Raw genomic sequence first — 27,297 nt, 5'->3', positions numbered from 1 at the left:
AACCCACATTTGTAGACCTACAATCTATGAATTAGTAGTCCTAAAATCTGGAAGTTTGTAGTCAAAAGACATGAGTTTGTAGTTCTAATTTTGGTAGTTTGTAGCTCTTAACCCTGGTAGTTTGTAGTTCTTAATTCTGGTAGTTTGTAGTCCTAAATCCTGGTAGTTTGTAGTTCTTAACTCTAGTAGTTTGTAGTAATTAACCCTGGTAGTTTGTGGTTCTTAACCCTGGTAGTTTGTATTAATGAACCCTTGTAGTTTGTAGTACTTACCCTGGTAGTTTGTAGTCCTTAACCCTGGTAGTTTGTAGTCCTTAACGCTTTTAGTTTGTACTTCTTAACTCTGGTAGTTTGTAGTAATTAACCCTGGTAGTTTGTAGTTGTTAACTCTGGTAGTTTGTAGTAATTAACCCTGGTAGTTTGTAGTTCTTAACCATGGTAGTTTGTAGTAATTAATACTGGTAGTTTGTAGTAATTAACCCTGGTAGTTTGTAGTTCTTAACCATGGTAGTTTGTAGTTCTTAACCCTGGTAGTTTGTAGTTCTTAACCCTGGTAGTTTGTAATTGGTAGTCCTAAACCCTGGTAGTTTGTAGTTGGTAGTTTGAAGTTCTTCACCCTGGTAGTTTGTAGTCCTTAACCTTGGTAGTTTGTAATTGGTAGTTCTTAACCCTGGTAGTTTGTAGTCCTTAACCTTGGTAGTTTGTAATTGGTAGTTCTTAACCCTGGTAGTTTGTAGTCCTTAACCTTGGTAGTTTGTAATTGGTAGTCCTAAACCCTGGTAGTTTGTAGTTGGTAGTTTGAAGTTCTTCACCCTGGTAGTTTGTAGTCCTAAACATTTGAGACGTTTTAAGCCCCGCCCCTCCCAGGACCACACAGGAAGTTGGTTGTATTTTCTTTATTTATTTGTTTTTCATCATTATTGGACAAGAGGACATTTTCAGGCAGGAGAAGTCAACCAGTCACAAACAAGTAACAGCATATGACATCATACAGTGGGACCTCCTGATTGGCTGGTCCCTCTTTAAAGGAAGACGATTGGTGGAAAGCAGCACGGGAGGGAGGGGCATTTCCACGTGGCACGACGGGGTGACTGACAGTCGAGGAGACGGTGTGTGTGTTGTTGTCATGCTCATCCCCATGGTGACATTCGTAAACAAAAACAAACATGTAAACAAATGAATAGCAAACAAAAAACGTGTAAGAACTAATGACTTCCTATCGTTAACTAACTCGTTCTAAACTCACTGTCTTTTCACTAATCATCTAATTAACTAACGGGCCAATCAGCTGCAGCCACATAGGTCAAAGCAGGAAGTACAGAAGATATGCTGTAGGTCAGTGAAGCTCCACTCTGATTGGCTGTGGACTCTGCTGCTTCCATGGCAACAAACCAGGAGACGAGTCTAGCATGGCCCCAGAGACAGACCGGTTACTGAACCGGGCTCTGAACCGGTTTTGAAACTGGTTTCTAAACTGGTTTCCATGGCTTGTAGTTTCTGAGCATTTATCTCTTGATATGTAACAATTTTAACATCATAAAGGAAGAAAAAATCGACATATAAATAAATAAATAAATAAACAAACAAACAGACGTGTGTGATTGATAATTTGGTTCTTGACTCATGCACATCGATGGACGATGCAGGTGAAGACCGCTGTCCGTCCTCAGTGGCAGTGACATCAGAGCATGTGTGCGTGCTGATTGGTCGGTGTGTTTGAGTTAAAGCTGCACTAACGAAGGATCATATCGGGAAAAACACTGAAAATAAAAACAAAAGTGGTTGAACTAGAAACAGAAACACAGCTGGTCGCAGTGAGGCTGAGGAAACATCTGGAAGAGTGCAGCTTGAACCTGACACAGGTGTGCAGACAGGTGTGTCTATTTGTCGTTGATTCGAAGTTTGAAGGAAACCCGTCCAGCGAACTTGTCCCTCTCGCTGCCGTCGGCCAGAGTGTTGGAGGTGACTTTACACTCCACGTTGATGTCTGTGTTCATGGAGGCGTTCAGGAACTTCACGGCCACCAGCGGCTGAGTGTAGTTCACCTGAAACATCAGAGTCTGGAGTCAGACAACCTGGAACTTTGTAGTCCTACAACCTGGAACTTTGTAGTCCTACAACCTGGAACTTTGTAGTCCTACAACCTGGAACTTTGTAGTCCTACAACCTGGAACTTTGTAGTTCTAAATGTGGAACTTTGTAGTCCTAAAACTGGAACTTTGTAGTCCTAAAACTGGAACTGTGTAGTCCTAAATCTGGAACTTTGTTGTCCTAAAACTGGAATTTTTTAGTCCTAAATCTGGAATTTTGTAGTCCTAAAACTGGAATGTTGTAGTCCTAAATCTGGAATTTTGTAGTTCTAAATGTGGAACTTTGTAGCCCTAAAACTGGAATTTTGTAGTCCTAAAACTGGAATGTTGTAGTCCGAAATGTGGAACTTTGTAGTTCTAAATCTGGAAATTTTAGTCCTAAAATTGGAACTGTGTAGTCCTAAAACTGGAACTTTGTAGTTCTAAATATGGAACTTTGTAGTCCTACAACTGGAATTTTGTGGTTTTACAATCTGTATGGTTGTTCTCCTAAACCTGGATGGCTGTTCTCCTGAACATGGATGGTTGTTCTCCTGAACATGGATGGTTGTTCTCCTGAACATGGATGGTTGTTCTCCTGAACATGGATGGCTGTTCTCCTAAACCTGGATGGTTGTTCTCCTAAACCTGGATGGTTGTTCTCCTGAACATGGATGGTTGTTCTCCTGAACATGGATGGTTGTTCTCCTAAACATGGATGGTTGTTCTCCTGAATCTGGATGGTTGTTCTCCTAAACATGGATGGTTGTTCTCCTAAACATGGATGGTTGTTCTCCTGAATCTGGATGGTTGTTCTCCTAAACATGGATGGTTGTTCTCCTGAACATGGATGGTTGTTCTCCTGAATCTGGATGGTTGTTCTCCTAAACATGGATGGCTGTTCTCCTAAACATGGATGGTTGTTCTCCTGAACATGGATGGTTGTTCTCCTAAACATGGATGGTTGTTCTCCTAAACATGGATGGTTGTTCTCCTAAACATGGATGGTTGTTCTCCTAAACCTGGATGGTTGTTCTCCTAAATCTGGATGGCTGTTCTCCTAAACCTGGATGGCTGTTCTCCTAAACCTGGATGGTTGTTCTCCTAAACCTGGATGGTTGTTCTCCTAAACATGGATGGTTGTTCTCCTAAACCTGGATGGTTGTTCTCCTAAACATGGATGGTTGTTCTCCTAAACATGGATGGTTGTTCTCCTAAACATGGATGGTTGTTCTCCTAAACATGGATGGCTGTTCTCCTAAACCTGGATGGTTGTTCTCCTAAACATGGATGGTTGTTCTCCTAAACATGGATGGTTGTTCTCCTAAACATGGATGGTTGTTCTCCTAAACATGGATGGTTGTTCTCCTAAACATGGATGGTTGTTCTCCTAAACCTGGATGGTTGTTCTCCTAAACATGGATGGTTGTTCTCATAAACCTGGATGGTTGTTCTCCTAAACATGGATGGTTGTTCTCCTAAACCTGGATGGTTGTTCTCCTAAACCTGGATGGTTGTTCTCCTAAACATGGATGGTTGTTCTCCTAAACATGGATGGTTGTTTTCGTGTCGTCTTAGAACTGGAAGCTGATGTTCTAAAGGTGAGTTTGGTGTTCTGGGTTACCTGAGCTCTCTTGCCGTAGTACGGGTAGTACATGAGGTTGAAGGTTCCGTTGGGAGGATAATACGCCAGAGGTCCGATCTTATCGCTGTCTTCTCTCTGTGCACAGACACACTGATCAATACCTTCTGATCGATTATCAATAACCTCTGATGACCTGCAGAGAACCTTTAACTAGAGGGAACCTGAGTGTTCTACTCACTGCAGCTCTACAGTGGAAACGCTTCTGAGCTCTACTGTTTCTGTAGTATGTTCTACTGTTTACGTACTACGTTCTACTGTTCCTCTACTGAGTTCTATTGTTGATATACTGAGTTCTACTGTTTCTGTAGTATGTTCTACTGTGTCTTTGCTGAGTTCTACCACAGTTCAGGATAGAATCAGAGTCAGGAACAGTAGAACACGATCTGTATTTAAGGTTCTACATTCAACAATCTTCCTGTTCTTACCCACTCATCTTTCCCCACTTTGTAACTCTGAGGATGGAGACAGAACATGAGATGAACACAGACAGGTTCAGACAGACAGACAGGTTCAGACAGACAGGTTCAGACAGACAGGTAGAGTCGGACAGACAGGTAGTCTCACCTTGGCTCCACAGGTGACGTATGGAGACTGACCGTCCTTCCCTGGTAACATCCCAATTACCTGGAGACACAGACAGTTAGAGAGACAGACAGCTGATGACTGTGAGGACAGACAGAGTGTGAAGACAGACAGGTAGAGAGACAGACAGGTGAGCTTACCCGGTTGAGTTTGATGAGGATGCAGGGCTGACCTCTGTTGTAACCATAGAAACGATCTGAAATCCCAGAACAGTCCTCCAGCACGGTCCTGTTGAACTGACAGGAACGCTTGGGGTTGTTCCTCACCTGGAGAAGGTAGAGAGAGAAAGACAGGTCAGAGGGGGAGACAGGTACAGAGAGAAAGAGAGGTGAAAGAGAGACAGGTAGAGACAGACAGGTAGAGACAGACAGGTTACCTCTCCGCTGTCCTCCTGGATGAAGTACTGATCAGGAGGACAGTTATCGTTGGTCTGGACCTGATAGCTGTCATTGTAGGCTGCAGACAGACAGACAGACAGGTAGAGAGTGAGACAGGTAAACAATCGTCCAATCACAGCACTCATTGATTAAATGTGGTTCTTACGAGACAGGAAGGAGTTGAGGTTGGTGACCAGGCCGTCCCAGCTCTCAGTGCTGGACACGGAGAAGGTGATCTCCAGCTGGTCTCCTTTAGGACGAATCATCATCCCTGAAACAGGAGGCAACCAATCAGAGCCGGAGAGGCAGGAAAGGGACCAATCAGAGCAGGAGAGGCAGGGAAGGGACCAATCAGAGCCGGAGAGGCAGGAAAGGGACCAATCAGAGCAGGAGAGGCAGGGAAGGGACCAATCAGAGCCGGAGAGGCAGGAAAGGGACCAATCAGAGCCGGAGAGGCAGGAAAGGGACCAATCAGAGCAGGAAAGGCAGGGAAAGAACCAATCAGTTGAAGGTCACAAATGATCTTCCAGTAGCTCCAGACACTGGACTGGTTCCTATACTGGTTCTACTGGATTCCACTGGTTTTTATACTGGTTCTACTGGATCTCACTGGTTTCTATACTAGTTCAAACACTGATCAGCTCAACTGATCAGTGTTTGAACCAATCAGAGATTGAGTATCATTAACCCATTAGTGACTGAGCCTTATTAACTAATCAATGACTGAGCCTCATTAACCAATCAGCGACTGAGCCTTATTAACCAATCAGGGACTGCCTCGTTACCAAGGCACAGCTTGTCTCACCCATCATTAGTGGCTTGAAGTTAACCTAGTCCTCTGTTATGGTTAAGATCTGGTTAGTGGTTAACTCTTTGGTTGGTGGTTAACCCTGTGGTTAGTGGTTAACCCTGTGGCTAGTGGTTAACCCTGTGGTTGGTGGTTAAGTCTATGGTTAGTGGTTAAGTCTATGGTTAGTGGTTAACCCTGTGGCTGGTGGTTAACCCTATGGTTAGTGGTTAAGTCTATGGTTAGTGGTTAAGTCTATGGCTAGTGGTTAACCCTGTGGCTGGTGGTTAACCCTGTGGTTGGTGGTTAACTCTGTGGTTGGTGGTTAACCCTGTGGTTAGTGGTTAAGTCTATGGTTAGTGGTTAACCCTGTGGCTAGTGGTTAACTCTGTGGTTAGTGGGTAACCCTGTGGTTAGTGGTTAACCCTATGGTTGGTGGTTAAGTCTATGGTTAGTGGTTAAGTCTATGGCTAGTGGTTAACCCTGTGGTTGGTGGTTAACCCTATGGTTAGTGGTTAACCCTATGGTTGGTGGTTAAGTCTATGGTTAGTGGTTAAGTCTATGGCTAGTGGTTAACCCTGTGGTTGGTGGTTAACTCTGTGGTTGGTGGTTAACTCTGTGGTTGGTGGTTAACCCTGTGGCTGGTGGTTAACTCTGTGGTTAGTGGTTAACTCTGTGGTTGGTGGTTAACCCTGTGGCTTGTGGTTAACTCTGTGGTTGGTGGTTAACCCTGTGGTTGGTGGTTAACCCTGTGGTTGGTGGTTAACTCTGTGGTTGGTGGTTAACTCTGTGGTTAGTGGTTAACTCTGTGGTTGGTGGTTAACCCTGTGGTTGGTGGTTAACTCTGTGGTTGGTGGTTAACCCTGTGGTTGGTGGTTAACCCTGTGGTTAGTGGTTAACTCTGTGGTTGGTGGTTAACCCTGTGGTTGGTGGTTAACCCTGTGGTTCGTGGCTAACCGTGTGGCTGATGGTTAACTCTGTGATTAGTAGTTAACTCTGTGGTTGGTGGTTAACTCTGTGGTTAGTGGGTAATCGTGTGGCTGGTGGTTAACCCTGTGGTTAGTGGTTAACTCTGTGGTTAGTGGGTAACCCTGTGGCTGGTGGTTAACTCTGTGGTTAGTGGTTAACTCTGTGGTTGGTGGTTAACCCTGTGGTTCGTGGCTAACCGTGTGGCCGATGGTTAACTCTGTGATTAGTAGTTAACTCTGTGGTTGGTGGTTAACTCTGTGGTTAGTGGGTAATCGTGTGGCTGGTGGTTAACCCTGTGGTTAGTGGTTAACTCTGTGATTAGTGGTTAACTCTGGGGTTAGTGGGTAACCCTGTGGCTGGTGGTTAACTCTATGGTTAGTGGTTAACTCTGGGGTTAGTGGGTAACCCTGTGGCTGGTGGTTAACTCTATGGTTAGTGGTTAACTCTATGGTTAGTGGGTAACCCTGTGGCTGGTGGTTAAGCCTGTGGTTAGTGGTTAACTCTGTGGTTAGTGGTTAACCCTGTGGCTGGTGGTTAACTCTATGGTTGGTGGTTAACCCTGTGGTTGGTGGTTAACTCTGTGGTTGGTGGTTAACTCTATGGTTGGTGGTTAACCCTGTGGTTGGTGGTTAACTCTATGGTTGGTGGTTAACCCTGTGGTTGGTGGTTAACTCTGTGGTTGGTGGTTAACTCTATGGTTGGTGGTTAACCCTGTGGTTGGTGGTTAACTCTGTGGCTGGTGGTTAACTCTGTGGTTAGTGGTTAACTCTATGGTTGGTGGTTAACTCTATGGTTGGTGGTTAACCCTGTGGTTGGTGGTTAACTCTGTGGTTGGTGGTTAACCCTGTGGCTGGTGGTTAACTCTATGGTTGGTGGTTAACCCTGTGGTTGGTGGTTAACTCTGTGGTTGGTGGTTAACCCTGTGGTTCGTGGTTAACCCTGTGGTTAGTGGTTAACCCTGTGGTTAGTGGTTAACCCTGTGGTTAGTGGTTAACTCTATGGTTAGTGGTTAACCCTGTGGTTCGTGGCTAACCATGTGGTTGATGGTTAACTCTGTTGTTAGTGGTTTACCCTATGGTTGGTAGTTAACTCTGTGGTTGGTGGTAAATCCCTGTAGTTATTGGGTAGTTAACTCTGTTGTTAGTGGTTAACTCTGTGGTTGGTGGTTAACCCTGCGGTTAGTGGTTAACTCTGTGGTTAGTGGCTAACCGTGTGGTTGGTGGTTAACCCTATGGTTGGTGGTTAACCCTGTGGCTGGTGGTTGACCCTGTGGTTAGTGCGTAGTTAACCCCTGTGGTGCATTTGCTCGTCTCACCTGGGGTGGCCAGGCGGTCCTGCCAGGTGGGCTTGTAGTCGTCCAGTGTCAGCAGCATGATGTACATGGTGAGAGCAAACATCCCAGCCAGGAACAGGTAGAAGATCAGGTAGAAGAGAAGGATGAGGCCTGGGGACACGGGGGACATGGGGGACAGAGTTATTGTGTCCTACAGAGCAGCTCATCCTCCCTTCCCCCTCTGAATGTCATCTTTATAATCCTCTTGTGCTTGGCCCCGCCCCCGGCTGATGACCTACATTCAGGCTGAGAGGAGCGGGAGGGGCAGCAGCTCTGCATCACCTCCAGTTTCACTTTTCATCAGCTGTTTCCTCATGGAGCACACTATCCTGCTCTCTGATTGGCTGACAGCCGTCCCCTATGTGGACCCCTCAGAACCTCAGTCCAGAACCATCCTGGACCTGGAACCTCGAGCCCAGAAACCTTTACGAGCCAGAAACAATTTAAATCTCACTGAAGGATTAACTCACTGAAGACCCTTAGAACATACTGTAAGAAGCTCCAGAACGTACTGAAAGAACCCCTGGAATGTACTGAAAGAACCCCTACAACACACTGAAAGAACCCCTAGAACATGCTGAAAGAACATCCTAGAACGTACAGAAAGAACCCCTAGAATGTACTGAAAGAACCTCTAGAACATGCTGAAAGAACATCCTAGAACATACTGAAAGAACCCCTAGAACATACTGAAAAAAAACCCTAGAACCCCCTAAAGGACGCTGGAACCCCCCTCAAACTCAGAAGCAGTGTTTCCTGGCTGCAGTGGAACATCAGATGTGAACTAGAGCTGGTCAGTGGAACATGAGCTGTGGAACCAGTGAAAGGTTCTAGTTAATGCCATCAAACAGGTCCTCTCCAGCCGATTACCTTAACAGGATCACTGGTAGACCTGAGGAGCTCCTCATCCTCATTCAGGATCACTGATGGACCTACAGTATGGAGAACATCAGTAACATGTTCTCAGTGTTCTCTATGAACAGCAGGAACAATCAGCATTATTACAGGTGGAACAGGAGCGGTGATGTCAGAGGGTCATATGGCATCAGGACTGTTTACTGATCGGTTCATTGGGATCAGTAAGTATATTTGTGTTGTTTGTGGTGATGTTTGTGTTGTTTGTGTTGATGTTTGTGATGTTTGTGTTGATGTTTGTATTGATGTTTGTGATGTTTGTGTTGTTTTTGATGTTTGTGATGATGTTTGTATTGAGGTTTGTGATGTTTGTGTTGATGTTTGTGGTGGTGTTTGTGTTGTTTTTGATGTTTGTGATGATGTTTGTATTGAGGTTTGTGATGTTTGTATTGATGTTTGTGTCGATGGTTGTGGTGGTGTTTGTGTTGTTTGTGATGATGATTGTGATGTTTTGTGATGATGTTTGTGGTGATGTTTGTGATGATGTTTGTGATGTTTTGTGATGATGTTTGTGGTGATGTTTGTGATGATGTTTGTGATGTTTGTGTTGATGTTTGTGATTTTTGTGTTGTTTGTGCTGATATTTGTGATGATGTTTGTGATGTTTTTGTTGATGTTTGTGATTTTTGTGTTGATGTTTGTGATGTTTGTGATGATGTTTGTGATTTTTGTGTTGATGTTTGTGATGTTTGTGGTGATGATTGTGATGTTTGTAATGATGTTTGTGATGATGTCTGTGATTTTTGTGTTGATGTTTGTGATGCTTGTGGAGATGATTGTGATGTCTGAAGTTTGTGATGTTGTCTGTGATGTTTGTGATGTTTGTGATGATGTTTGTGATGTTTGTGTTGATGTATGTGATGATGTCTGTGATGTTTGTGTTGATGTTTGTGATGTTTGTATTGATGTATGTGATGTTTGTGCAGATGTTTGTGATTATGTTTGTGATGATTGTGATGTTTGTGGTAATGTTTGTGATGTTTGTATTTTTGTTTGTGATGTTTGTGGTGGTGTTTGTATTGATGTTCTTGTTGATGTTTGTGATGATGTTTGTGATGTTCGTGTTGATGTTTGTGATTTTTGTGTTGTTTGTGCTGATGTTTGTGATGATGTTTGTGATGTTTTTGTTGATGTTTGTGATTTTTGTGTTGATGTTTGTGATGTTTGTGGTGATAATTGTGATGTTTGTAATGATGTTTGTGATGATGTCTGTGATTTTTGTGTTGATTTTTGTGATGTTTGTGTAGATGATTGTGATGTCTGAAGTTTGTAATGTTGTCTGTGATGTTTGTGATGTTTGTGGTGATAATTGTGATGTTTGTAATGATGTTTGTGATGATGTCTGTGATTTTTGTGTTGATTTTTGTGATGTTTGTGTAGATGATTGTGATGTCTGAAGTTTGTAATGTTGTCTGTGATGTTTGTGATGTTTGTGATGATGTTTGCGGTGATGTTTGTGATTTTTGTGTTGATGTTTGTGATGTTTGTGTTGATGTTTGTGATGTTTGTGCTGATGTTTGTGATTATGTTTGTGATGATTGTGATGTTTGTGGTAATGTTTGTGATGTTTGTATTTTTGTTTGTGATGTTTGTGGTGGTGTTTGTATTGATGTTCTTGTTGATGTTTGTGATGATGTTTGTGATGTTTGTGTTGATGTTTGTGATTTTTGTGTTGTTTGTGCTGATGTTTGTGATGATGTTTGTGATGTTTTTGTTGATGTTTGTGATTTTTGTGTTGATGTTTGTGATGTTTGTGATGTTTGTGATGATGTTTGCGATGATGTTTGTGATTTTTGTGTTGATGTTTGTGATGTTTGTGATGTTTGTGATGATGTTTGTGATGATGTCTGTGATTTTTGTGTTGATTGTGATGTTTGTGGAGATGATTGTGATGTCTGAAGTTTGTAATGTTGTCTGTGATGTTTGTGATGTTTGTGATGATGTTTGCGATGATGTTTGTGATGATGTTTGTGATTTTTGTGTTGATGTTTGTGATGTTTGTGTTGATGTTTGTGATGATGTTTGTGATGTTTGTGTTGATGTTTGTGATTTTTGTGTTGATGTTTGTGATGTTTGTGTTGATGTTTGTGATGATGTTTGTGATTTTTGTGTTGATATTTGTGATGTTTGTGTTGATGTTTGTGATGTTTGCGATGATGTTTGTGATGATGTTTGTGATTTTTGTGTTGATGTTTGTGATGTTTGTGTTGATGTTTGTGATGATTGTATTGATGTATGTGATGTTTGTGATTTTTGTGTTGATGTTTGTGATTTTTGTGTTCATGTTTGTGATGTTTGTGTTGATGTTTGTGTTGATGTTTGTGATTTTTGTGTTGATGCTTGTGATGTTTGTGTTGATGTTTGTGATGTTTGTGGTGATGTTTGTAATTTTTGTGTTGATGTTTGTGATGTTTGTGTTGATGTTTGTGATGATGTTTGTGATGTTTGTGTTGATGTTTGTGATTTTTGTGTTGTTTGTGATTTTTGTATTGTTTGTGATTTTTGTGTTGATGTTTGCGATGTTTGTGCTGATGTTTGTGATGTTTGTGGTGATGACTGTCATGTTTGTGGTGATGTTTGTGATGATGTCTGTGATTTTTGTGTTGATGTTTGTGATGTTTGTGATGATGTTTGTGATGATGCCTGTGATTTTTGTGTTGATGTTTGTGATGATGTTTGTGATTTTTGTGTTGATGTTTGTGATGTTTGTGTTGATGTTTGTGATGATGTTTGTGATGTTTGTGTTGATGTTTGTGATTTTTGTGTTGTTTGTGATTTTTGTATTGTTTGTGATTTTTGTGTTGATGTTTGCGATGTTTGTGGTGATGACTGTCATGTTTGTGGTGATGTTTGTGATGATGTCTGTGATTTTTGTGTTGATGTTTGTGATGATGTTTGTGATGATGTCTGTGAAGTTTGTGATGTCTGTGATGTTTGTGATGATGTCTGTGATTTTGTGTTGATGTTTGTGATGATGTTTGTGATGTTTGTGATATTTGTGATGTCTGTGATGTTTGTGGTGATGTTTGTGATGATGTTTGTGATGTTTGTGTTGATGTTTGTGATGTTCGTGGTGATGTTTGTGTTGATGTTTTTGATGTTTGTGTTGATGTTTGTGATGTTTGTATTGATGTTTGTGATGATGTTTGTGATGTTTGTGTTGATGTTTGTGTTTTTGTGTTGATGTTTGTGAAAGTTGTGTTGATGTTTGTGGTGATGTTTGTGATGTTTGTGATGATGTCTGTGATGTTTGTGTTGATGTTTGTGTTGTTTGTGATTTTTGTGTTGATGTTTGTGATACCTGTGATGACGTTTGTGATGCTTGTGATGACGTTTGTGATGATGTCTGTGATATTTGTGTTGTTTGTGATTTTTGTATTGATGTTTGTGATGATGTTTGTGATTTTTGTGTTGATGCTTGTGATGATGTTTGTGATGCTTGTGATGTTTGTGATGTCTCTGATTTTTGTGTTGATGTTTGTGATGTTTGTGTTGATGTTTGTGATTTTGTGACGATGTTTGTGGTGATGCTTGTGATGTTTGTGGTGATGTTTGTGATGTTTGTGTTGATGTTTGTGATTTTGTGACGATGTTTGTGGTGATGCTTGTGATGTTTGTGGTGATGTTTGTGTTGATGTTTGTGATTTTTGTGTTGATGTTTGTGATGTTTGTGGTGATGTTTGTGATGTTTGCGTTGATGTTTGTGATGTTTGTGTTGATGTTTGTGATTTTTGTGTTGATGTTTGTGATGTTTGTGATGATGTTTGTGGTGATGTTTGTTGTGTGAATGGACTTGCTCTTATATAGTGCTTTACTACTCATCAGAGTACTCAAAGCGCTTATACAACAATTGCTTCCATTCAACCATACGCTCACACATTCTCACTCTGGGGCAGACAGAAGCGTGGCTGCCAATCGGCGCCTACAGCCCCTCTGACCACCACCAACATTCACACGCATTCACACACCAGTGAAGAGCACTGGAGGCAAGGTGGGTTAAGTGTCTTTCCCAAGGACACAACAGCACATGACTAGGCGAGAGCGGGAATCGAACCGCCGACCCTTTGATGATTGGACGACCCGCTCTACCACCTGATCCTCAGCCGCCCTGTTTGTTGTTATATTAGGGTTGTTTATCAGGTAGAACAGGGTAAAGTCTGTCTGACTTTAGAACCAGGCTACGCTGCTACAGCCTCAATGATTGGTCGATCCCTGTCCTCAGCCTCATTCTGACTGAATGTCTGTCATACAGGTAGACACAGCTGGTTCAGGTCTGTAGACAGAGTGTGTCTGCAGATAAACACAACTCTGTGTGTGTGTGTGTGTGTGTGTGTGTGTGTGTGTGTGTGTGTGTGTGTGTGTGTGTGTGTGTGTGTGTGTGTGTGTGTGTGTGTGTGTGTGTGGAGATTATCGTTCAACCAACCTCGTCCGTCTGCTCAATCCAGATTAACACACACTGCAGTTTACTGTGTGTGTGCGTGTGTGTGTGTGTGTCCTTCAGTGTCAACAAGGCCGAGCATCCACTGCACCACTGCATGATGGGAGATGTGACATCATCAGAAAGAGTTACGTAAATAGACCAGTGACAGGGGCTGCACAGTGGTATAGTGGTTGGCACTTTCGCCTTGCAGCAAGAAGATCCCGGTTCAAATCCCGGCCTGGGTCTGGGATCTTTCTGCATGGAGTTTGCATGTTCTCCCTGTGCATGCGTGGGTTTTCTCCGGGTACTCCGGCTTCCTCCCACAGTCCAAAAACATGCTGAGGTTAATTGGTTACTCTAAATTGTCCGTAGGTGTGAATATGAGTGTGATTGTGTGTCTGTATATGTAGCCCTGTGACAGACTGGTGACCTGTCCAGGGTGTCCCCTGCCTTCACCTGAGTCAGCTGGGATAGACTCCAGCACCCCCCATGACCCCAGTGAGGATAAAGCGGTGTATAGAGAATGTATGGATGGAGACCAGTGACAGAATACAGACCCTGAAGGACTGCGGACCAGAGAAGGACTACAGAGAAGTGAAGGACTACAGACCCTGAAGAACCACAGACGAGTGAAGGACCACAGACCCTGAAGGACCACAGACCCTGAAGGACCACAGACCAGTGAAGGACCACAGACTCTGAAGGACTGCGGACCAGAGAAGCACTACAGACCAGTGGTCCTGAAGGACTGCAGACCCTAAAGGATTACAGACCAGTGAAGGACTACAGACCAGTGAAGAACTACAGACTCTGAAGGACTACAGACCATGAAGGACTACAGACCATGAAGGACTACAGACCAGTGAAGGACTACAGACCCTGAAGGATCACAGACCATGAAGGACTACGGACCAGTGAAGGACTACAGACCAGCGAAGGACTACAGACCATGAAGGACAACAGACCATGAAGGACTACAGACCAGTGAAGGACTACAGACCATGAAGGACTACAGACCATGAAGGACTACAGACCAGTGAAGGACTACAGACCAGTGAAGGACTACAGACCATGAAGGACTACAGACCATGAAGGACTACGGACCAGCGAAGGACTACAGACCAGCGAAGGACTACAGACCATGAAGGACAACAGACCATGAAGGACTACAGACCAGTGAAGGACTACAGACCATGAAGGACTACAGACCATGAAGGACTACAGACCATGAAGGACAACAGACCATGAAGGACTACAGATCAGAAACTTTCTCACCCTCATCACTACTCCTACTTTCTTCCATTTCTGTCTCTGTTTGAGGCAGATAATAAAATTATTCTATTCTATTCTGTTCTATTCTATTCTATTCTATCAGATTCATGAACTGTTATATTCAGGGCTGCACATAAGTGGTCCGCATGCACGCTTGCGTACTGAACGTTGACGAATGCGCTGGGCTTCAAAGGCTTTCATACGTACCGTTTTGCGTACCGATGGCTCTAACCACGAGGAAAAGCACTTCTCAAAATGTCAAAGAGGCAGGCCCCGTAATTATTTTCGTGTTCCTCCACCCCCTTCACAAAAAATCCGACAGAGTCGTCACCGGAGCCACCGAAAAAAGGAGCTTGCTTTTTTTTCGGTGGCGTCAGAGCCGTCAGTACGCAAAAGCCTTTGAAGACCAGCGCATTCGTCAACATTCAGTACGCAAGCGCGCATGCGGACCACTTATGTGCAGCCCTGGTTATATTCCACTGCAGACATCAGCTCTGATGGTTCAGTTTCACAGAGAATCAAACCAGCAACCTGTACTCACAACAACTCACTGATACCAGCAACCACCAGGACACATCCTCAGTCTGACTGGACGTTAACTAAACATTAACATTGACTGAATATTTACTGAACGTTAACTGAATATTTACTGAAGATTAACTGAACGATTACTGCACATTAACTAAACATTAACTGAACATTAACTGAATGTTTCCTGACAGTCAGCTCCAAACTAACTGAGAACTTCATTAACACATTAAACAAAGGCACACAACTGGATTGAGGTTCCATCAACATCCATCTACGTTCGATCTACGTTCATCTACATTCATCAACGTTCCATCTACGTTCATCAACTTTCCATCTACGTTCATCAGTGTTCCATCTACGTTCATCAACTTTCAATCTACGTTCATCAGCGTTCCATCTACGTTCATCAACGTTCCATCTACGTTCATCAAAGTTCCATCTACGTTCATCAACGTTCCATCTACGTTCATCAATGTTCCATCTACGTTCATCAACGTTGCATCTACGTTCATCAACGTTCCATCGACGTTCATCAACGTTCATCTACGTTTATCAACGTTCCATCTACGTTCATCAACGTTCCATCTACGTTCATCAACGTTCCATCTCCGTTCATCAATGTTCCATCTCCGTTCATCAACGTTCCATCCACGTTCATTCAACGTTCCATCCACGTTCATCAACGTTCATCTATGTTCATCAACGTTCATCTATGTTCATCAACGTTCCATCCACGTTCATCAACGTTCATCTATGTTCATCAACGTTCCATCTATGTTCATCAACTTCCATCTACGTTCATCAACGTTCCATCTATGTTCATCAACTTTCCATCTACGTTCATCAGCGTTCCATCTACGTTCATCAGCGTTCCATCTACGTTCATCAACTTTCAATCTACGTTCATCAGCGTTCCATCTACGTTCATCAACGTTCCATCTACATTCATCAGCGTTCCATCTACGTTCATCAACGTTCCATCTACGTTCATCAGCGTTCCATCTACGTTCATCAACGTTCCATCTACATTCATCAGCGTTCCATCTACGTTCATCAACGTTCCATCTACGTTCATCTACGTTCATCAACGTTCCATCTACCTTCATCATTTTATCTACGTTCATCTACATTCATCAACGTTCATCTACGTTCCATCTACGTTTCATTAACGTTACAACTACGTTCATCTACATTCATTAACGTTCCATCTACGTTCCATCTACGTTCATCAACGTTCCATCTACATTCATCTACGTTCATCAACGTTCCTCTACATTCATCAATGTTCCATCTATGTTTCATTAACGTTACAACTACGTTCATCTACATTCATTAACGTTCCATCAACGTTCCATCTACGCTCCATCTACGTTCATCAACGTTCCATCTACATTCATCTACGTTCATCAACGTTCCTCTACATTCATCAATGTTCCATCTATGTTTCATTAACGTTACAACTACGTTCATCTACATTCATCAACGTTCCATCTACATTCATCTACGTTCATCAACGTTCCATCTACGTTCCTCTACATTCATCAACGTTCCATCTACATTCATCTACGTTCATCAACGTTCCATCTACGTTCCTCTACATTCATCAACGTTCCATCTACATTCCTCTACATTCATCAGCGTTCCATCTACATTCATCTACGTTCCATCTACATTCCATCTATGTTTCATTAACGTTCCATCTACATTCCTCTACATTCATCAACGTTCCATCAACCTTCATCAGCGTTCCATCTACGTTCATCAGCGTTCCATCTACGTTCATCAAAGTTCATCAACGTTCCATCTACGTTCATCAAAGTTCATCAACGTTCCATCTACGTTCATCTACCTTCATCATTTTATCTACGTTCATCTACATTCATCAACGTTCATCTACGTTCCATCTACGTTTCATTAACGTTACAACTACGTTCATCGACATTCATTAACGTTCCATCTACGTTCATCAACGTTCCATCTACGTTCATCAACGTTCCATCTACATTCATCTACGTTCATCAACGTTCTTCTGCATTCATCAATGTTCCATCTATGTTTCATTAACGTTACAACTACGTTCATCTACATTCATTAACGTTCCATCAACGTTCCATCTACGCTCCATCTACGTTCATCAACGTTCCATCTACATTCATCAATGTTCCATCTATGTTTCATTAACGTTACAACTACGTTCATCTACATTCATCAACGTTCCATCTACATTCATCTACGTTCATCAACGTTCCATCTACGTTCCTCTACATTCATCAACGTTCCATCTACATTCCTCTACATTCATCAGCGTTCCATCTACATTCATCTACGTTCCATCTACATTCCATCTATGTTTCATTAACGTTCCATCTACGTTCCTCTACATTCATCAACGTTCCATCAACCTTCATCAGTGTTCCATCTACGTTCATCAGCGTTCCATCTACGTTCATCAAAGTTCATCAACGTTCCATCTACGTTCATCTACCGTCATCATTTTATCTACGTTCATCTACATTCATCAACGTTCATCTACGTTCCATCTACGTTTCATTAACGTTACAACTACGTTCATCGACATTCATTAACGTTCCATCTACGTTCATCAACGTTCCATCTACGTTCATCAACGTTCCATCTACATTCATCTACGTTCATCAACGTTCTTCTGCATTCATCAATGTTCCATCTATGTTTCATTAACGTTACAACTACGTTCATCTACATTCATTAACGTTCCATCTACGTTCATCAAAGTTCCATCTACGTTCATCAACGTTCCATCTACATTCATCTACGTTCATCAACGTTCCATCTACGTTCCTCTACATTCATCAACGTTCCATCTACATTCCTCTACATTCATCAACGTTCCATCTACGTTTCATTAACGTTCCATCTACGTTCATCAACTTTCCATCTACGTTCATCAGCGTTCCATCTACGTTCATCAGCGTTCCATCTACGTTCATCAACGTTCCATCTACGTTCATCAACGTTCCATCTACGTTCATCAACGTTCATCTATGTTCATCAACGTTCCATCTACGTTCATCAACGTTCCATCTACGTTCATCAACGTTCCATCCACGTTCATCAACGTTCCATCCACGTTCATCAACGTTCATCTATGTTCATCAACGTTCCATCTACGTTCATCAACTTTCCATCTACGTTCATCAGCGTTCCATCTACGTTCATCAACGTTCCATCTACGTTCATCAACGTTCCATCCACGTTCATCAACGTTCCATCCACGTTCATCAACGTTCATCTATGTTCATCAACGTTCATCTACGTTCATCAACGTTCCATCTACGTTCATCAACGTTCCATCCACGTTCATCAACGTTCCATCCACGTACATCAACGTTCATCTATGTTCATCAACGTTCCATCTATGTTCATCAACTTTCCATCTACGTTCATCAGCGTTCCATCTACGTTCATCAGCGTTCCATCTACGTTCATCAACTTTCAATCTACGTTCATCAACGTTCCATCTACGTTCATCTACGTTCATCAACGTTCCATCAACATTCATCAGCGTTCCATCTACGTTCATCAGCGTTCCATCTACGTTCATCAGCGTTCTATCTACATTCATCTACGTTCATCAACATTCCATCTACGTTCATCTACCTTCATCATTTCATCTACGTTCATCAACGTTCCATCAACCTTCATCTACGTTCCATCTACGTTCATCAACGTTCCATCTACGTTCATCAACGTTCCATCTATGTTCATCAACGTTCCATCTACGTTCATCAACGTTCATCTATGTTCATCAACGTTCCATCTACGTTCATCAACGTTCCATCTCCGTTCATCAACGTTCATCTACGTTCATCAACGTTCCATCTACGTTCATCAACGTTCCATCTACGTTCATCAACGTTCCATCTACGTTCATCAACGTTCCATCCACGTTCATCAACGTTCCAACCACGTTCATCAACGTTCCATCCACGTTCATCAACGTTCCATCCACGTTCATCAACGTTCATCTACGTTCATCAACGTTCCATCTATGTTCATCAACTTTCCATCTACGTTCATCAGCGTTCCATCTACGTTCATCAGCGTTCCATCTACGTTCATCTACCTTCATCATTTTATCTACGTTCATCTACATTCATCAACGTTCCATCTACATTCATCTACGTTCCATCTACATTCCATCTATGTTTCATTAACGTTCCATCTACGTTCCTCTACATTCATCAACGTTCCATCAACCTTCATCAGCGTTCCATCTACATTCATCAACGTTCATCTACGTTCCATCTACGTTTCATTAACGTTACAACTACGTTCATCTACATTCATTAACGTTCCATCTACGTTCCATCTACGTTCATCAACGTTCCATCTACATTCATCTACGTTCATCAACGTTCCTCTACATTCATCAATGTTCCATCTATGTTTCATTAACGTTACAACTACGTTCATCTACATTCATTAACGTTCCATCTACGTTACAACTACGTTCATCTACATTCATTAACGTTCCATCAACGTTCCATCTACGCTCCATCTACGTTCATCAACGTTCCATCTACATTCATCTACGTTCATCAACGTTCCTCTACATTCATCAATGTTCCATCTGTGTTTCATTAACGTTACAACTACGTTCATCTACATTCATCAACGTTCCATCTACATTCATCTACGTTCATCAAAGTTGATCTACGTTCCTCTACATTCATCAACGTTCCATCTACATTCATCTACGTTCATCAACGTTCCATCTACGTTCCTCTACATTCATCAAAGTTCCATCTACATTCATCTACGTTCCATCTGCATTCCATCTATGTTTCATTAACGTTCCATCTACATTCCTCTACATTCATCAACGTTCCATCAACCTTCATCAGCATTCCATCTACGTTCATCAGCGTTCCATCTACGTTCATCAAAGTTCATCAACGTTCCATCTACGTTCATCTACCTTCATCATTTTATCTACGTTCATCTACATTCATCAACGTTCATCTACGTTCCATCTACGTTTCATTAACGTTACAACTACGTTCATCTACATTCATTAACGTTCCATCTACGTTCATCAACGTTCCATCTACGTTCATCAACGTTCCATCTACATTCATCTACGTTCATCAACGTTCCTCTGCATTCATCAATGTTCCATCTATGTTTCATTAACGTTACAACTACGTTCATCTACATTCATTAACGTTCCATCTACGTTCATCAAAATTCCATCTACGTTCATCAACATTCCATCTACATTCATCAACGTTCCTCTACATTCATCAATGTTCCATCTACATTCATCTACGTTCATCAACGTTCCATCTACGTTCCTCTACATTCATCAACGTTCCATCTGCATTCCTCTACATTCATCAACGTTCCATCTACGTTTCATTAACGTTACAACTACGTTCATCTACATTCATCAACGTTCCATCTACATTCATCTACGTTCCATCTACATTCCATCTATGTTTCATTAACGTTCCATCTACGTTCCTCTACATTCATCAACGTTCCATCAACGTTCATCAGCGTTCCATCTACGTTCATCAGCGCTCCATCTACGTTCATCAAAGTTCATCAACGTTCCATCTACGTTCATCTACCTTCATCATTTTATCTACGTTCATCTACATTCATCAACGTTCCATCTACGTTCCATCTACGTTACAACTACGTTCATCTACATTCATTAACGTTCCATCTACGTTCATCAACGTTCCATCTACGTTCATCAACGTTCCATCTACGTTCATCTACGTTCATCAACGTTCCTCTGCATTCATCAATGTTCCATCTATGTTTTATTAACGTTACAACTACGTTCATCTACATTCATTAACGTTCCATCTACGTTCATCAACGTTCCATCTACGTTCATCAACGTTCCATCTACATTCATCTACGTTCATCAACGTTCCTCTACATTCATCAATGTTCCATCTGTGTTTCATTAACGTTACAACTACGTTCATCTACATTCATCAACGTTCCATCTACATTCATCTACGTTCATCAAAGTTGATCTACGTTCCTCTACATTCATCAACGTTCCATCTACATTCATCTACGTTCATCAACGTTCCATCTACGTTCCTCTACATTCATCAAAGTTCCATCTACATTCATCTACGTTCCATCTGCATTCCATCTATGTTTCATTAACGTTCCATCTACATTCCTCTACATTCATCAACGTTCCATCAACCTTCATCAGCATTCCATCTACGTTCATCAGCGTTCCATCTACGTTCATCAAAGTTCATCAACGTTCCATCTACGTTCATCTACCTTCATCATTTTATCTACGTTCATCTACATTCATCAACGTTCATCTACGTTCCATCTACGTTTCATTAACGTTACAACTACGTTCATCTACATTCATTAACGTTCCATCTACGTTCATCAACGTTCCATCTACGTTCATCAACGTTCCATCTACATTCATCTACGTTCATCAACGTTCCTCTGCATTCATCAATGTTCCATCTATGTTTCATTAACGTTACAACTACGTTCATCTACATTCATTAACGTTCCATCTACGTTCATCAAAATTCCATCTACGTTCATCAACATTCCATCTACATTCATCAACGTTCCTCTACATTCATCAATGTTCCATCTACATTCATCTACGTTCATCAACGTTCCATCTACGTTCCTCTACATTCATCAACGTTCCATCTGCATTCCTCTACATTCATCAACGTTCCATCTACGTTTCATTAACGTTACAACTACGTTCATCTACATTCATCAACGTTCCATCTACATTCATCTACGTTCCATCTACATTCCATCTATGTTTCATTAACGTTCCATCTACGTTCCTCTACATTCATCATCGTTCCATCAACCTTCATCAGCGTTCCATCTACGTTCATCAGCGCTCCATCTACGTTCATCAAAGTTCATCAACGTTCCATCTACGTTCATCTACCTTCATCATTTTATCTACGTTCATCTACATTCATCAACGTTCATCTACGTTCCATCTACGTTACAACTACGTTCATCTACATTCATTAACGTTCCATCTACGTTCATCAACGTTCCATCTACGTTCATCAACGTTCCATCTACGTTCATCTACGTTCATCAACGTTCCTCTGCATTCATCAATGTTCCATCTATGTTTTATTAACGTTACAACTACGTTCATCTACATTCATTAACGTTCCATCTACGTTCATCAAAGTTCCATCTACGTTCATCAACGTTCCATCTACATTCATCTACGTTCATCAACGTTCCTCTACATTCATCAATGTTCCATCTATGTTTCATTAACGTTACAACTACGTTCATCTCCATTCATCAACGTTCCATCTACATTCATCTACGTTCATCAACGTTCCTCTACATTCATCAATGTTCCATCTATGTTTCATTAACGTTCCATCTACGTTCCTCTACATTCATTAACGTTCCATCAACCTTCATCAGCGTTCCATCTACGTTCATCTGTGTTCATCTACGTTTCATTAACGTTACATCTACATTCATCAGCGTTCCATCTACGTTCATCTATGTTCATCTACGTTTCATTAACGTTCCATCAACCTTCATCAGCGTTCCATCTACGTTCATCTATGTTCATCTACGTTTCATTAACATTCCATCAACCTTCATCAGCGTTCCATCTACGTTCATCTATGTTCATCTACGTTTCATTAACATTCCATCAACCTTCATCAGCGTTCCATCTACGTTCATCTATGTTCATCTACGTTTCATTAACATTCCATCAACCTTCATCAGCGTTCCATCTACGTTCATCTATGTTCATCTACGTTTCATTAACGTTACATCTACATTCATCAGCTTTCAATCTATGTTCCATCTATGTTCATCTGCGTTTCATCAGTGTTCCATCAATGTTCCATCGATGTTCCATCTACAGCTTTGATGTTTTGACAGACTCACAAAGATTAATGCAACTTCAATGAAGTACACAATCTACACAACACGTGATGACAAATAATCACATGGTGTTAGTACTGCACTACACACATAATGATAGACACGACAATACACAATGATACACAATAATACACACAACAATACACAGTAAAACATAATGATTCACAACAATACACAATGATACACAATAATACACAATGATACACAATAATACACAATGATACACAAAAATACACAATGATACACAATAATACACACAACAATACACAATAATACACAATGATACTTGACAATACACAAAAATACACTGTAATAAACAGAAACACACACAGAAACACACAGTAGTAGAGTTTAGTGTGTAACTGGTGTGTTCTCCTTTAAGAGAGTCACATTATAAATAGAGTGACCTTCAGACAGGACATGATGGCCGCCAGAGGACGGAGCAGCATCACTCCTACACCACCACATACGATGTACTATACACTAGATTTATTCATTTATATATATATATATATATATATATATATATATATATATATATATACTTTATATTCATATTTACTTCTATCTAATAGTTCTCTGTAATATAGACATATATAATATAATGTGACATCAGGTTTGTATCTATTTCCTGCCTCGTGTTTGTCTTTGATTCCGATCCATAAAGATCTCAGTTGACACTGACTGACATCTACTATCTGACACGGATTCCATTATTGATTAGCTGCCTGTTGTTTATCCATTAATCAATAATCAATAAATGATTAATCCGGAGTCGTTAATCATTAATTTGATCAAACTAACAGTCAGATGCTGTTTTAACTGCTGAACTCTCAGTGGATCCGGTGATTATTGATCCCTTCAGACAGACTTTAATGTGATTTAAATCAATAAACCTGATCTTCTCCAGCCGGTTGGTCTCAGGAAATCTAAAGGTGATCACAGGATAAATCAACGTATCAATAATCACATTTTATATCTTAATAGTCTGTATTTCTGCAGCAAGAATCAAGATTCTTTGTTGTCATTGTGTTTCCACACAGTCAAAGTATGACTGGAGACTCCAGCTACAGATAAACAGAGAAAGTAGCACGATATCATCCATCCATCCATCTCTCCATCCATCCATCCTCTATCCTCACTAGGGTCATGGGGGGTGCTGGAGTCTATCCCAGCTGACTCTGGTGAAGGCAGGGGACACCCTGGACAGGTCACCAGTCTGTCACAGGGCTACATATACAGACACACAATCACACTCACATTCACACCTACGGACAATTTAGAGTAACCAATTAACCTCAGCATGTTTTTGGACTGTGGGAGGAAGCCGGAGTACCCGGAGAAAACCCACGCATGCACAGGGAGAACATGCAAACTCCATGCAGAAAGATCCCAGGCCGGGATTTGAACCGGGGATCTTCTAGCTGCAAGGCCAAAGTACTAACCACTTACTCCACTGTGCAAACCACAGCACGATATATACAACATAAACAAGATGACATGGTCATCAATATCCCCCGCCACATGTGATGTCTATGAGTCTATATCCAAAATAGTGATAAAGGGCCATAACTCTGTTAAATATTATCACACAGGTCTCATTTTCGAACTTGATCAAGGTGTCCATGGTGTGAAGCTACACACTAAATTTCGTAATCCTAACTGTAATAGTTTCCGAGAAAAGCTGTCCCCTTCATCTCGGACGGACGGACGGAGGGAGGCCAAACCTATATCCCCCTTTTCCACTTCGTGGAGGCGGAGGATAATAACATTTTAAAAACTCTCAGCAATTTACATATGGAAACAGATTTAGTAAACATGAGCAGCAGGATGAGTGTTCAGGTAAACACAGACACCATCACCTGTTCAGGTAAACACAGACACCATCACCTGTTCAGGTAAACACAGACACCATCACCTGTTCAGGTAAACACAGACACCATCACCTGTTCAGGTAAACACAGACACCATCACCTGTTCAGGTAAACACAGACATCATCACCTGTTCAGGTAAACACAGACACCATCACCTGTTCAGGTAAACACAGACACCATCACCTGTTCAGGTAGACACAGACACCATCACCTGTTCAGGTAGACACAGACACCATCACCTGTTCTGGTAAACACAGACACCATCACCTGTTCAGGTAAACACAGACATCATCACCTGTTCAGGTAAACACAGACACCATCACCTGTTCAGGTAAACACAGACACCATCACCTGTTCAGGTAAACACAGACACCATCACCTGTTCAGGTAAACACAGACACCATCACCTGTTCAGGTAAACACAGACACCATCACCTGTTCAGGTAAACACAGACACCATCACCTGTTCAGGTAGGAGGCTGATGTCTAGCAGCGTTAGCATGTTAGCAGCGTTAGCATGCTAACCCACCAAACCTGTTGCGTCCTGCAGGAACTCGGCTGACAGATAGAGAGGTTCTGAGTTCTGGACCTGGATCTCCAGAACCCTCGAGGTTCTATTGCTGCAGCTCCACACCTGAAGGACGGTCTAACACCTGAGGAGCTCCTCACAGAACCTCCAGCAGGACGTCACCCTGAGAACTTCCAGAACCAAGTCAGAACCTGCTGCTCCTCAGACCAGGTCCTCCTACAGAGTCTGGACTCTATGAGACCTCATCATAGCCTGATGGAGGTCCACAGCTGGTCAGCTCCGAGATTAATCAATAATCAATATGAAAGAAGGTCCACAGCTGATCAGCTCTCAGAGATTAATCCATAATCAATAATCAGAGCACTACATAGAGACACTGGAAAGCAGTAGAAGTAGAACAACCCACACCTGAACACACCTGAAAGCAGAATTTTTTTCTTTATTTAAACCTGCAGCAGAAATCAGCTGTTTGATTTCCTCCTGAGTCAGAGGTTCACCTGTAGACAGGTGAGTTCTAGTAGACCTGTAGACAGGTGAGCTGTGTTCCACCTGCTGCTGTTTGATCAACAATCAATAAACTACGGATTATGATGAGACAGACAGACAGGTTACAGACAGACAGACAGACAGACAGACAGACAGACAGACAGACAGGTTACAGACAGACAGACAGACAGACAGACAGACAGGTTACAGACAGACAGACAGGTTACAGACAGGTTACAGACAGACAGACAGGTTACAGACAGACGGGTTACAGACAGACAGACAGGTTACAGACAGACGGGTTACAGACAGACGGGTTACAGACAGACAGACAGGTTACAGACAGACAGACAGACAGACAGACAGACAGACAGACAGACAGACAGACAGACAGGTTACAGACAGACAGACAGGTTACAGACAGACAGGTTACAGACAGACCTACCCCAGCTGGAGGCCGTCCTCCCCAGCAGTTCGTGGGTCCGCGGGTTCCAGAAGAATTCCCGCCACTCTCCGGAGCCTTTACGGTCCTCCTTGGATCCGGACATGACGTCAGTCTGCGGCTCTGGACGGCTGGTTCTGGACGATCGATCCGGACCGAAGAGGAGACAAACGGAGAGACGGAGACAGACGCAGACGATGCAGCACCTCCTCCCCCAACACCTGCTGACGTCACCGCTGCTGCCGGGGCAGCCAATCACAGAGCAGCTCCGCCCCCTGCAGCCTCTCTCTGTCTGTTATTGTGTGTTCATGTGTGTTACAGTGTGTATTAATGTGTGTGTCTCAGAGGACATTTTACCGTGAGGAAGAACGTGACAGTGACGTCACTCACGTGTGTTTCACGCCAGCAGTCAGTAGTTGAAGACAGTGTAATCAGATTACTCCTTCAGTCCTCAGAGTCCACTCATTCCTTCTCTGTGTTCTCCAGCTGCTCTCTGATGGAGGGGTTCTGTTGTTCTTTCTCAGAGGTTCTGCTGGCTTCAGGATCCACTTTAACTCTGAAAACATGGTCCAGAAAGACAAAGCGTGTCCAAAAAGACTTTGAATGGTTAAACTTCTTCAGATGACTCAGTAATAAAGATCTGTACTCTCCAGTTTCTATCTACTGTGATGTTTTCTGATCTACCTCTTCGCCATATTCCATCTACTTTCATTTGCTCTGTGTGTTACTAAGCTGCAGGTTTTTGGTCTTATTTCTCTGTTTTATTTTTATTCTCATATTACCTGCTCTCCATGTGTACATATATTTATCCGTTTATTTCTCCGTCTTTGTTGCACCGACTGCTCTACGTGCCTTTTTAATTGCCCCCTGGGGACAAATAGTTTTCTGAATCTGAACTGAGGCTCCACAGCAGGAAGTCAGCAGAACTAAGGTGAGGTTCTCTGGTGTCTTCAGGATCACTCTGTCCAGGTCCTGGTTCATGTTTTATACACTTATTCTTCTCTTTGTGGCCATTTTGTGTCTCTACGTCAGTTCTGCATCTTTTTGTGGTTGTTTTGTGTCTGTTTGTGCGTCGGTTCTCCACCTCTGTTCTTCACTGTCAGGACCAGGACCAGGTCTCCACTGTGG

General features: G+C 42.1%; 1 protein-coding gene and 2 long non-coding RNA genes across 59 annotated transcripts; 1 reads left to right on the top strand and 2 right to left on the bottom strand.

Annotated features, from left to right (window-relative positions):
- Positions 1-880: 880 nt before the first annotated feature.
- LOC127532662 (sodium/potassium-transporting ATPase subunit beta-2-like) lies at positions 881-26,410 on the bottom strand. Of its 50 annotated transcripts, none has more exons than XM_051944626.1 (13): positions 26,173-26,410; positions 7,744-7,872; positions 4,839-4,943; positions 4,672-4,751; positions 4,436-4,561; positions 4,278-4,337; positions 3,597-3,788; positions 3,377-3,508; positions 3,245-3,332; positions 3,135-3,156; positions 3,003-3,090; positions 2,717-2,804; positions 881-2,584 (listed from the first exon to the last, which is right to left on the bottom strand). In XM_051944626.1, exons 1-8 carry the CDS (start codon positions 26,273-26,275, stop codon positions 3,437-3,439), a joined length of 867 nt encoding a protein of 288 aa, XP_051800586.1. In that variant the 5' UTR covers positions 26,276-26,410; the 3' UTR covers positions 881-2,584; positions 2,717-2,804; positions 3,003-3,090; positions 3,135-3,156; positions 3,245-3,332; positions 3,377-3,436. The 50 variants fall into 50 exon arrangements, with proteins under 50 accessions (XP_051800586.1, XP_051800589.1, XP_051800588.1 ...); XM_051944629.1 differs by having other exon boundaries at positions 3,135-3,178; positions 3,267-3,332; XM_051944628.1 differs by having other exon boundaries at positions 3,267-3,332.
- LOC127532669 (uncharacterized) lies at positions 12,371-23,962 on the bottom strand. 6 transcript variants are annotated; one of them, XR_007940252.1, is made up of 5 exons: positions 22,667-23,962; positions 21,200-21,771; positions 19,005-20,514; positions 16,739-18,538; positions 12,371-15,999 (listed from the first exon to the last, which is right to left on the bottom strand). It is a non-coding gene; the product is annotated as an uncharacterized LOC127532669 (long non-coding RNA). The 6 variants fall into 6 exon arrangements; XR_007940250.1 differs by having other exon boundaries at positions 12,371-17,301; positions 17,821-18,538; XR_007940251.1 differs by having other exon boundaries at positions 12,371-17,301; positions 18,320-18,538.
- Positions 24,669-26,260, top strand: LOC127532666 (uncharacterized). 3 transcript variants are annotated; one of them, XR_007940239.1, is made up of 3 exons: positions 24,669-24,819; positions 25,016-25,979; positions 26,141-26,260. It is a non-coding gene; the product is annotated as an uncharacterized LOC127532666 (long non-coding RNA). The 3 variants fall into 3 exon arrangements; XR_007940238.1 differs by having other exon boundaries at positions 24,683-24,819; positions 25,044-25,979; XR_007940240.1 differs by having other exon boundaries at positions 24,683-24,819; positions 25,016-25,960; positions 26,152-26,201.
- Positions 26,411-27,297: the final 887 nt, after the last annotated feature.

The sequence above is a fragment of the Acanthochromis polyacanthus genome, chromosome 24, assembly GCF_021347895.1.
Source record: "Acanthochromis polyacanthus isolate Apoly-LR-REF ecotype Palm Island chromosome 24, KAUST_Apoly_ChrSc, whole genome shotgun sequence".
NCBI classification, from domain to species: domain Eukaryota; kingdom Metazoa; phylum Chordata; class Actinopteri; family Pomacentridae; genus Acanthochromis; species Acanthochromis polyacanthus.
The sequence above is the reverse complement of the archived record's forward strand: the minus strand, read 5'-3'. Positions and strand labels throughout refer to the sequence as shown.